Here is a 12,472-nt window from a genome sequence, read left to right as displayed (position 1 = left end):
ATGTATGACTAGTAGGGGAGTACAAAAATTTTTTTTTGTTAATATTTTGTAATGAAAGTGTAATTATGTTTTCGAGTTTTTTGGTTGTTTGTGAGGAAGTCTTTCGGGGATTAAACTCCTGACAATCTTAGAAAAACTAAACATGGATGTTAGGATCAGGTGATCGGGATCGGTTTTGTGCTCCTTGAACAAGGTGTATTGTCATGTAAGTGGAATAGCACCCAATGACAAAGGCCTTTAGGCTCTGCCGAGTAAGTGGATAAGAAGACCCCATTGGCAGACCACAAGAACTCTTAGCCATAGATCATTATCTCGCTGAGGCTCTTGAGGCTAAGCAGACTACAAGGCAGTAGCCGCGAAGTCTTCAGCCTAATAAGGTAGGAACCAAGGTTTATAAATACCTACAACATATGTTGTTTACCTGTCTATTTCAGTAGTTAGCTGTCTCTTACCCACCACCAATGGGTGCTAATCAGCTAAGTATATATCTGGCAGGGAAGTTGAATGTATAAAAATGATATTGTCATGTTACAATAAAGTTTTATACATACTTACCTGACAGATATATACGATTAATAGCCCACCCAGCCTCCCCGCAGGAGACAGGTGGAAGAGAAGAATTCTGATTAGAAAACGGGGATGGTTCCTAGTCCTGCCACCCAGGGCAGGGCGGTAGATCACCTGACCTACCGTAGCGTGTGCCGCGAAATTTGAAATTCTGTCGGAGACGACGGAGTCTATAGCTAAGTATATATCTGTCAGGTAAGTATGTATAAAACTTTATTGTAACATGACAATATCATTGTTAAGATACAATAAAGTTTTGTACATACTTACCTGGCAGATATATACGATTGATGGCCACCCAACCTCCCCCCCCCTCAGGAGACAGGTGGAAGAGAAAATCTGGTTCTAGAACGGTAATCGTTCCTATTCCTGCCACCCAGCGGCAGGGGCGGTAGATCACCTGACCTATCTGCAGCGTGTGCCGCGAAATTTGAATTTCTGTCGGGGACGACGGAGTCTATAGCTAAGTATATATCTGTCAGGTAAGTATGTATAAAACTTTATTGTAACATGACAATATCATTTTAATAAGTGTTGTTTTACTGTGTCTAATCATATTGCATGTATTATTACCATATTATAGTATTATGATATGAACATAGCGATCTACCATTTGCATTCTGGTTTTGTTTACATTCTTAAAATAATCAACTGATTTTGTTTTACCTTCCTCATCACTGTTTTTAGTTGCCAAATGGAACTTAATTTAGAGATATGCCTATAATATATAAGGCAAGAATGGTTTGATTACCTTTATTGTCAGTTAATATCATAATGTGAATCTGCTCATGTACGTTGGTGGTTATTGCACTACAACTAGGCTTACCCTACCAATGAACGTCATACATAAATCTTGAATAGGCTATTTATTATGAAGATATGCTTATAATATATAAGGTGAGAATGGTTTTATTACCTTTATTGTCAGTTAATATCATAATGTGAGTCTTTTCATATGTTGGTGATTATCGGACCGCGGCCGAGGCTTAGCCTACCGATAAACATCACATACACAACACGTTTGTCTTGCGATGCTGCGATTCATACCAGCAATATAGCATGAGAAACGGTCCAAGAAAAAACCCGTGAATAACTGATTCTGTGATTGCTGATTCGCGACTAAGCGATGCCCCACTGTACCATATAGTATGCAGTTTTGGCAAACTGTCCATTTACTTCTGTATGAAATAGCTTGATGCTTTGTCACTTTCAAAGGTGTGGCATACTTAAGAATAAAACTTCATATATTCTATGAATATGAAGGTCCTCATCTCATTCTAGCTGAAGGGTTTAAGGTAGGGGAATGTGGTTTAATATTTATGGATATTAAGTTGTGTATTTGTAAGTGTTTATGTATAAGCTTTTTGAATCTCGAGAAATGGTTAAATAACCTTTTTTGAGGTAGCAGTAGAGGAAACAATTACTATTCCATGTCGGATAAACTTTTAAGATTAACCCAAGAACTTAAGCATCCTTGAGTTTTCAAGGATTTTTGAGCTGGGCTTGATTTGTAGTACTGTGGTACCTCGAGATACGAAAGGCTCAACTTATGAAAAACTCGAGATACGAAAGCTAATACGAAAAATTTTACAGCTCTACATACGAAAATTGCTCAAGATACAAAAGGTTGTTGCTGTAAAGTCCGAGATTCGCCCGGACCACCGATAACAATTTTGAAACTCGCGCGCCGCCAACTGAGTAGACTCGCCGCCATCCTCCTGCTCTCCCATTGGTTCCTGATGCTAGTCACCGCCATGAGATCCTTCTCTCCTATTGGTCAGCATCCTTCCCATCATGCATCTACTACGTAGCAGCGTGCCTCGGCCACTCGTCCCAGCATCGTTATCGTATGCACGCGGTATTCATTTGTTCTAACAATTTCGTTTATTAACGTAAATTCGTTAGTGATTTCGTTGCAGTATATGTACTTTATCGTGTTGTGTGAGAACTTTACTCTACTTATACGTAAATTACGTACAGTATATACGTAGCCATGGGTCCCAAGAAAGTTGAAATTCATGGAAAGAAGAGGATGCTCTCTTTGGAGACAAAGATGGAGATTATCAAGAATTATGAAGCTGGTATGCGATTGAGTGTGATCGCCAAGGAATACGGCCGAAATTCATCGACAATAGGCACCATCCTTAAGCAGGAGGATGTCATCAAAGAGGCTACACCTTCCAAGGGCGTCATTACTATTTTGTCCAGCAAGAGGAGCCACATGCACGATGAGATGGAAAGGCTTCTTCTTGTCTGGATAAAAGACAAAGAAATCGCTGGTGATACGATAACGGAGACAGCAATCTCCCACAAGGCCAGCGCTATTTTCGGCGATTTGATTGCCCAGGCTGAAGACGACAGAGGAGAAGGGACATCAATGCCAACCCCAGAGTTCAAGGCTTCACATGGGTGGTTCAAGAAATTCCGTAAACGGACTGGCATCCATTCGGTGGTGCGGCATGGGGAGGCTGCCAGCTCGGACACGAAAGCGGCCCAAGCCTTTAAAAAGGCATTCGACGAGATGATGACCAAGGAAGGCTACAGTTCTCAGCAAGTCTTCAACTGTGATGAGACTGGCATTTTTTTGGAAAAAAATGCCTCGTCGGATGTACATCACAGAGGAAGAGAAGAAGCTACCCGGGCATAAGCCTATGAAAGACAGGCTTACACTCGCACTTTGTTCCAACGCCAGTGGAGATTGCAAGGTGAAGCCCCTACTGGTCTGTCATTCTGAGACTCCTCGAGCCTTCAAGGCCCACAAAGTTCTTAAGGAGAAGCTTCCAGTGATGTGGAGGGCTAATGTGGAAGCCTGGGTAACGAGGCTTTTGTTCACGGAGTGGGTAAATCTGTGTTTCGGCCCAACAGTGAAGAAATTTTTGGAAGAGAAGTTCCTCCCTCTGAAATGTCTGCTGGTGTTGGACAATGCCCCTCCCCACCCTTCTGGCCTCGAGGAAGATATCCTAGCGGAGTATTCCTTCAAGGTTCTTTATCTTCTGCCTAACACCACCCCTCTCCTCCAGCCCATGGACCAGCAAGTGATATCGAACTTTAAGAAGCTGTATACGAAACATCTTTTCAAGAGATGTTTCGACATCACCGATACCACAAACCTCACCTTGCGTGAATTTTGGAAGGAGCATTTCGATGTTGTGATATGCATCCGACTCATTGACCAAGCTTGGCAGGAGGTTTCGAGGCGAACCTTGAATTCCTCGTGGAGGAAACTCTGGCCTGATGCCGTATCCGCCAGAGACTTCGAGGGATTCGACGTGGGCGAAGCTGGTGCTGCAGATTCAGAAACAGTTGACGATCCTGAAACTGTTTTGCAACCAGATCTTGACGAGATCGTTGCACTCGGCAAGTCCATGGGGCTGATCGTCAACGAGGACCACATCAACGACCTTCTCGAGGAGCACCAAGAGGAGCTTACGACGGATGACCTGAAGGAGTTGGAGGCCATGCAACATAACGTCATTCAAGAGGAGTTCTCTAGCAGCGGCGAGGAGGAGGACGACGACCCTATGACAACAGCAAAAATTAAGGATGTTCTAGCTGCTTTTCATAAAGTGTAATCGTTTGTTGAAAAAAGACACCCCGAAAAGGCTTTCACAGCTCTTATGCTTGCGCAGTTCGATGAGGCTTGCCTGAGTCATTTCAGGAACATTGTGAAAAGTAGGCATCAGCAATCTTCCTGGGATAGTTATTTTTTAAAGAGGCATTTAGTATTAGGAGTAGTAAGCAGAAAGGAAGAACCAAGTGATACTAAAAAACAGAAAGTTGAAAGTGGTGATGAAGTTCAAATTTTGTAAAAAAAAAAAAAAAAAAAAAGTATGTAAAGTATAAAAAAGTAAAAAGAAAAAATTTAAAAATAAAAAAAAAAGATAAAAAAAAATTTTAAATTTTAGTTTTTTGTAAAGTTAAGTTTTACTGTTTTGTTAATGTGTTTCGTAAAGTTTAGTCTATATATGTTTTCCTTACATTTTTTTATGTTTCGTAAAGTTAAGTGTACATACATATCTGCCGTTTGTCCTCCTCCTCTGTCGCCACTTTCGGAGATAGCCTCACTCGAAAGGTAAGCTTCCACATTTTACTACATATGTACAGTATTTCTTGTATACCATGTACACTAATACACTTTATTTGCAGGTAATTAGCAGTACGTATTAAGTTAGGTGTTGAATGGTCCAAATTGTTGTAGTATTTCATTGTTTATAGGTCAATTTAGCTTTAATATGAAATTTACTGGGGTGTTTTTGGAGGGCTTGGAACAAATTAGCCATTTTACATGTAAAATGCGGCCCAAGATACGAAAAACTCATGATACGAAGGGCGCCTTGGAACGGATTAATTTCGTATCTCAAGGTACCACTGTAGTACTTAGCCAATGTCAACTTTCATGCCAGCTCCCCAGGCATAGCTGATTTTTAGTTTTTGACTTAACTTAAGCTTAAGCTGGTTCTTTTTTATAACACCTTTTTGCATGAGTTTGGTTTACAATTCCAAATTGTTTTTCATTCATTGTCAACTTAAGATATTGGTAATTGGGACTTTATCTCCGAATATGCAGCATTTGTAATTTTTGTTGGTCATAAGTGTGCTGAGAACTTTTAATGAGATGAACATCATATTACCTTGAGTTTCAGTACTTTTTACGAGGTGTCACAGCATGTTATATGACGAAAGTTGGATAATATTGTACTGTATTATTGCTCGCAGTTGATAGGCATGAGATTTATTTTACCCAATAAAATGTGTGATTATGTTCCATTATGTTATGGAGCTATTTTTTGTAAATTGTTTTGCAGTAAAGCATTGCTTTGGTCAACAATTGATATTAGTTAAGTGTTGTAATTATTACTCTTTTCATATCACCACTAGATATTTTTACTAATAGCCTTCTTTCGAATTCCATAGGAGAATTCTGTTCTGGTCTTAATGCTGCGTATGCTTGCCTTAGGACTTCACAGTTGGGATATGATAGAGAGTCAGGTAAGTGTTTTTATGCACACTCTTTATAGCACTGAAGTTTCAGTTTACTTCTTTACTCATTAGTAATCACATTATACATATGGAAGAGGCCAGTTTCTGCTCACATTAATGTTTCTATTAATGTTTATATCCTGCCTCCATTTTATCCTTTTTCCATGAATTTTTACAATTTTCCTTTAATATAAAAAGGTAGTTTAAAAACTTAATTAATTTTTCATTCGCAAACTCATTACCTTACAATAACCTAATCCAGATGTGTTAGTTATGCATCTAACTTCCTCAGCAACTCTATTAGTTGAATTGGTCATTATCTGCCAAGTGTGGACCTGCTACAATAAGGAATAATAGAGGGGGCAGCCAATTTTTATTTTTGTTAGTATGTAAACAAACCTTCGGTCTTAACAATAGGATAATTTCTAGCACCCAGCTGGAACAACTCTCGCTCAGGCAGTTAAAAGAATACTATCCTATTGTTAAAACCTCAGGTTTGTAGCTATGAAGAATACAAATTTTCTTATCTTATTGTTAAGATCAGGTTTGTAGCTATGAAAAATACAAATTGTCTTAGAAAATTTGTCATATTTTTTTTTTTCTTTTATTTGTTCAATATTGGAAAGATTAGTTTTATTTTTAAAATGGCATCAGATTCATCATAGACTTATTACTGTATAGTAGCCTGAATAGCTGTTAAAGTAGGATAATAGCTTTGCCCAAAAGATTTCCCATAGTTATGAAAAACTTATAAAAAGAGTACTGCGCCAAAGGTGGCCACCCAGAGAGGCCAGTTCACCCTCTGAACCATGGCTGTCTTAGTAGGCCTACGCCTATGCTTACCAACAGCTCAACTTGGGTAAATAACTGGGATAACAAATGTGTATTTTAGAGTATTTTTACTTAAATATTGTTAAAATAAATATATTTCATTTATAGCGAAGTTTAATCATTTACTGATGCATAGTACATACATTCATACTTACATAGAGAGAGATATGCGTATTATTATTTTATTTTGTTCAAAATAATAATTTAGGATAACAGGAAAATAAATAATTGACACAATTTTGCTGCTAACATTTATAATCAAACAATGGTTTTAAATGAATTTCATCTACCTTAATATTACAATCTTATCTGTGTTTAAAGATTTGAATTTGCTACTAATGTAAGCAAGAAAGACACTGTCTTGTTCAATTTCTGGGCTGGAGTTTTATTATATGAAAATTCATTTAATTATTGAAATACTGGACAGAATATTGTGACACGTATAACAATAAAGAAGAAACTAAAGGATCCAAAGGGATTACCTAGCATAAATGAGGGTCGTTAAGTGCAGCCGGTCACAAACAAATTTCAAGGGTAGTAAATAACTTGAATGACTGGTCTTCTGGAAGCAATAACAATGGCAAAACAAAAATTATTTTACCTGGCCCTACAGTAGTGTTACTTTGCATGTCAAATTTTTGTATTTCACTCAAAATTATATAGAGTATTTGTGTCCTGCACATAGGAAGATATATATATTACATAGCTAACTTTGCACATGGATGCCATCAACATATGCTTAAATGGATTTTTCATTATTCACTTCTTAAAATTACCATTTTAGGATGAGGTAAGAACAAAATATGCGTTTTTAATAGGCAGTGCTCTTTGAGAATAATTTTCCAGTATTTATCAAGTTTAAGTTTGCTTGAGAGTGCCTGTAAGTCATGCATTATATGTAATATTTTTCTCATATTCTAGAGCTTCTAAGATACTTTTCTTGAGTCCACCTTAACTGAATTTTCCTCTGTTGCTGCCTTTTAGATCCTGGTGATTCCTTTCAGTTCACAGTTGAAGAAGACAGGCAATTAGGACAGCTGTAAGGTACAGCTTTTTCCTTAAATGTGGCCACTGCATTTGCACATTAGTTTTTTCCCCAGTTTTTCCATCAGTAACAGACATTTCCCTCATAATGTCATCTGGATAGAAGTTTCTTTCACAACCCTGTAAGAACATTAACTTATGAGAGACAATATATCTAGGAATATATACATGCACTTATTGTTAGGATATAAACATGAAGTATGTCATTTAACACATTATATATATATATATATATATATATATATATATATATATATATATATATATATATATATATATATATATATATATATTACATACATAAAGACATACATCATACATACATACATATTACTACATACATACTACATCATCACAGCGGCCCTCGGTTAGCGGCAGGGGTTCCGTTCCTGGCCGCCAAAGCTAAGTGATTTTCGATGCTAAGCAATTTTAAAGTCTACGGCCGCTGCACACCTTCTTTAGAAACTTTGGACCAGTCAAACGCACCATAATCCCGCAATGGCGCAAAAAGGAAAATTATATTTATGCAGTATAGTACTATAGAATTTACTGTACAGTACATTATAGCATTATAAGTACTGTAAAGTGAAAAAAGCCTAGCTTTAATCCTTTGGGTGTCTAGAGTATGTAAAGATATAATAAGGTTTATACAGTGTACCGGTAGCTGTAGTGTTCAAGTTATGATCATTCGTCTTACGATAGTCCGATTTTATGAGAGACCAAATTACAATAGCCTAACTTTATCCTATCTTCTAGTTACATAAGTTCAATAACAGCAAAAGAGAATGATGGTTGTATGGTTTTAACGTTATACTCGTTGCGGGAACGTGTACAGCCATGAACAACCGAATGAGAAACAATTTTTTTTTTTTCTAAGTACAACCGAATTGGATAACATCCGTTTGGCTTGTATTTCAATCATCGTACTACAGTACACTATTACCATAGTTGTTATAAATGACGTTATGTAGAATAGAACTGAGATATCTTAATGTAATAACTTTATTCGCTATAGATCAAAGATCAATCGGGAAATATACTGTTAAATTTAAACCTAGTTATAACTGAAGTCGAGAAAACTGTCCAAGCTGCTAATGACTATTATCGTACATTGGTAACAAGGATAAAACTCCAGTAAACGTATGCCATCAAACACAACTGTAGATAAAATTGATATAAAGCCATTTTAATCAAAACTACTGTGCTTGAAAGAACACATTTTACTGTTGGTTTCACGCCGATATAAGATAAATAACGTAAAGGTCGTATTATGATGACACAAAGGAGAATTGCGAATGGAATCACATCATTTTTTTACGCTATAAACATACCGCCAACGTAATCTGTTCACAAAAAAAGTAGTTCACATTCACAACGAGACATATTTAATTCATAGTTCCACCTAAAAACACATTGTACGTATAAGGAAAAATAACCTTGTCTCATATAAGTCAAGTATCTAGATATTCGTTTATGCTAACTAGAAGCAAGAGAATTCGCTCAGAATTGCGTTAATTATAGCGAAAAAAACACGTATTTGCCATCAGCTGATTTCAAACCACAACATTGGCTGCTTCGCGGAATACTGCCGTAGTATTTTATAATATCAAATTAGAATACATACAATATTATTGGATACAGTGAAGTAATGTATAACTTTTTAAAGGATTTATGGAAAAGATGCATTATTAATAAAATAACACCATGCATTTTTCGGAACAGTGGCAGACAAGAACGAACATGAAAAAACATCCCTTGACAACATGGAGCGTAGTTACAAAGGCTGCCTCAATTTGTATCATATTTATGTACAAAAATAAAAATACCCTATATGTAATATATTTTCATACACATTTTAAACAAAAAAGCATAAACATTTAAAAAATTGACACATCGATCGGTAAATTTGCACTCTTTTTAACTTGATATTTTTGGAAGAGCGGCAGATGGCGGCTTACAAAACAAACATGAAAAAACATCGTATTTGATAACGTGAAGGGCAGTTTCAAAAGCTGTCTTTTTATCATATTTCTCCACAGAAATAAAAAAATACCCTATATGTAATACATTTTCATACACATTTTAAACATAAAAGCATGAAGATTTATAAATCGACAGATTGATAGCTAATTTGCACTTTTTTAACTTGATATTTTCTGAAGAGCGGCAGGCGGCGGCTCACAAGAAAGAACATGAAAAAACATTGTATTTGATAACGTGAAGGGCAGTTTCAAAAGCTGCCTTCGTATCATATTTCTGTGCAGAAATAAAAATACCTTATACGAATACATTTTCATACACATTTTAAACATAAAAGCATGAACATTTATAAATCGACACATCCATAGCTAAATTTGCACTTATGTAACTCGATATTTTCGGCATAGAACAGCGTCAGAGGCATATATTTTACCCTAATACCTATGTAATAATTCTCCATAAATATTTTTAATATAATTTGCATAACCTTTATGGTCTGAACGGTATTTCTACAAATGTATGAACTCGTTAGACAACGGCGCTAGCAGCGCTGTTAACTGAAAATTGTGCCGTAAAAATACCTTAAAATGCCTTATTTTTTTAATTAATGTTTTTGAGGACAGCCGTAAAACCGATTCGCCGCTGAGCGATTGTGCCGTTAATCATGGGCCGCCTGTATATATATAGATATCGATATAGATATAGATATAGATACAGATACACACACAGATACACTTTTGGGCTGTTAGCTTTGGCAACCTACGGTTCAATCCTACATTGCAAAACACCCACTCCTGGCTTTACTGCCATGCCACTTCGAGTTGACAGGAACTTCAACCAGAGGTAGTGTCGATCTACTGTAGCTCCCTCAACATGTAAGGTTACAACAAGCATTTCACAATGCTGGCTAGTTCCTTGTTGGATGAGTGGTTTACGTGCACACCTACCGATTCGGTAGTCCCGAGTTCGATTCCCCGCTCTGCCAATTTGGAATCAGAGGAGTGTTTCTGGTGATTAGAAATTCATTTCTTGATATAATGGGGTTCAGATCCCACAGTAAGCTATAGATCCTGTTGCTAGTTAACCAATTGATTCCTAGCTGCCTAAAAAAATATCTAATTCTTTGGGTCAGCCCTAGGAGAGCTGTTAATCAGCTCAGTAGTCTGGTTAAACTAAGGTATACTTAACTTAATTTTGCAAGCTAATTTACTATTTTAAATTCATCTCCTTTAATGGATGTCATTTTTTAGGTAGTATACAGTGGACCCCCTGTATTCACAGAAAATGCATTGGATGTCCCCCCTCCCCCCGGAATAGCTAGAATCAGCGAATACTTAGAACCCCTATAAAAATGCTTGAAACTGCTTATTTTGTTACTTCAAACTCAAGAAAACCCCACTAAAAATGCCTATGCTTGGTTTTTTTTAAATAGTTTTATCACAAGAAGTGCATTACATCATGAAATTTACATGAAAATACAGTTATTTGTGGATATTTCTCATAGAAAAATACAGTGAATACATGAATTTCCCGCTAATAATGGGTGAATATGGTCCATAGAGAAATCCACGAGTATACGAGTCCAAGAATGCTAAGAACACAAATACGGGGGTCCACTATATATCCTACCTCCTATCAATGTGGGATTCAGCCCTGTAATTATTTGGTAAGTTACTTATGTAAAAATTTGTATATTAAATTAGATTTTATATACTATACTTACTAAATAATGAAATGATCAGAGCTCTCCCTCCTTTTTGCACATGAAAATAAGGCATAAACGAATTGTTGGCTCTAGCTATGTTGTACCTATTCTTTCCTGGTAGTGGGCAAAGCAAAATGTCTACACCCAAAACAGAAGAGCGCTACTGCAATTTTCAAATTTTGAGCTGTCGCATAGAGTAGAAACTATAGCCATGTAATTATTTGGTAAGTATATATAGAATCCAATTTTATTATAATGTCATACTTATAAAGTGCGTTTTGTCACCACAATAATATTTTTATTTTGTCACCACAATCAGTTTTTTTATTACAGGTATTCAGAGAACCAAAGTTAGATCCTCAAATTGTTACCAAATTTTTACCAGCCTTAGTTTCCCTCATGGTTGATGATGAAGTAAGGAGACTTAATGCACGTTTGCCTCCTGATGAAAGAGAGTCTGCTATAACCATCATTGAGCATTCTGGTGAGCATTTATATCATAACAGGGGACAGTATGGAGTATGTGTTGGATTTATTGATCCATCACTTGTTCTTTAGGAAATAAAGATTGAGTATTAAAAGCTTAGTTGTTGTATATTTAGTAATAGTAGTGTTATCACCACTCTTTCACAAAAAACACATTTCATGTCCCATGAATTTACCCAGACACATTAGTACATACCTCGTTGAAAGAGAAAGCAGAAGATAGCTTTACACCAGTAAGACTGCCCAATTGTAGGGTGATCTCAGGGTTTCATGTTTGTAACAAGTCTTATTATTTTGCATATTGAATACCCCGGATGTTTTGTTGTGTAGATTATTTTCACTTTTCATTCATATTCCCTTATTAATGTATGTTTCACACATGAGTCCATCGTAGTTAGCAAATTTCCTTCAGGTCTCTGTAGCAGATGTGAATGCAGTATATCATTGAGATCAAACTGTAAGAGTATTACTAATGGGATACAATTACTGTGGGCCCATTGTATTGATACTATGCTACAGATAGACATTAGTATACTGGTTCATTGATTTATTCATGGGATTGGCCTCCATATCTAGTTCTGTGCAAACAGCTATTTAGTATTTTGGGTAGATTGATACCTATTCTTACAGCAAGGGAAAGAAAAAAATAAATTATTAAAGCAAAAATAAAATAGAAGACGTAAAACACAAGAAAAAGTGTGAAATTAATAAATAAAAACTAATTATTTGGAAAGAATCTTGCCTACTGTTAAAGTTAGCTTTATCTTCATGCTGTTTGCTGGGCTCAGCAATTTAAAAAATATCAAAATACGCTTGGCTAACTCACTAGGACTGTCTCTGTACTCTTATTTTCCACCAGATGGTGCTGGATGTTTACGT

At 36.4% G+C, this 12,472-nt stretch overlaps 1 protein-coding gene across 2 annotated transcripts in view; it reads left to right on the top strand.

Annotated features, from left to right (window-relative positions):
• LOC135219142 (negative elongation factor B-like) overlaps positions 1–12,472 on the top strand; it is a 115,281-nt gene that overhangs the window by 69,720 nt on the left and 33,089 nt on the right. For both annotated transcript variants that reach the window (XM_064255649.1, XM_064255650.1), the window contains exons 8-9: positions 5,482–5,556; positions 11,441–11,591. In XM_064255649.1, coding sequence (XP_064111719.1) covers positions 5,482–5,556; positions 11,441–11,591 — 226 coding nt within the window. The remainder of the gene's footprint in view (positions 1–5,481; positions 5,557–11,440; positions 11,592–12,472) is intronic.

The sequence above is a fragment of the Macrobrachium nipponense genome, chromosome 1 (genome assembly GCF_015104395.2).
Source record: "Macrobrachium nipponense isolate FS-2020 chromosome 1, ASM1510439v2, whole genome shotgun sequence".
NCBI classification, from domain to species: domain Eukaryota; kingdom Metazoa; phylum Arthropoda; class Malacostraca; order Decapoda; family Palaemonidae; genus Macrobrachium; species Macrobrachium nipponense.
Note: the sequence above shows the minus strand (reverse complement) of the source record. Positions and strands in the feature narration are given on the sequence as shown.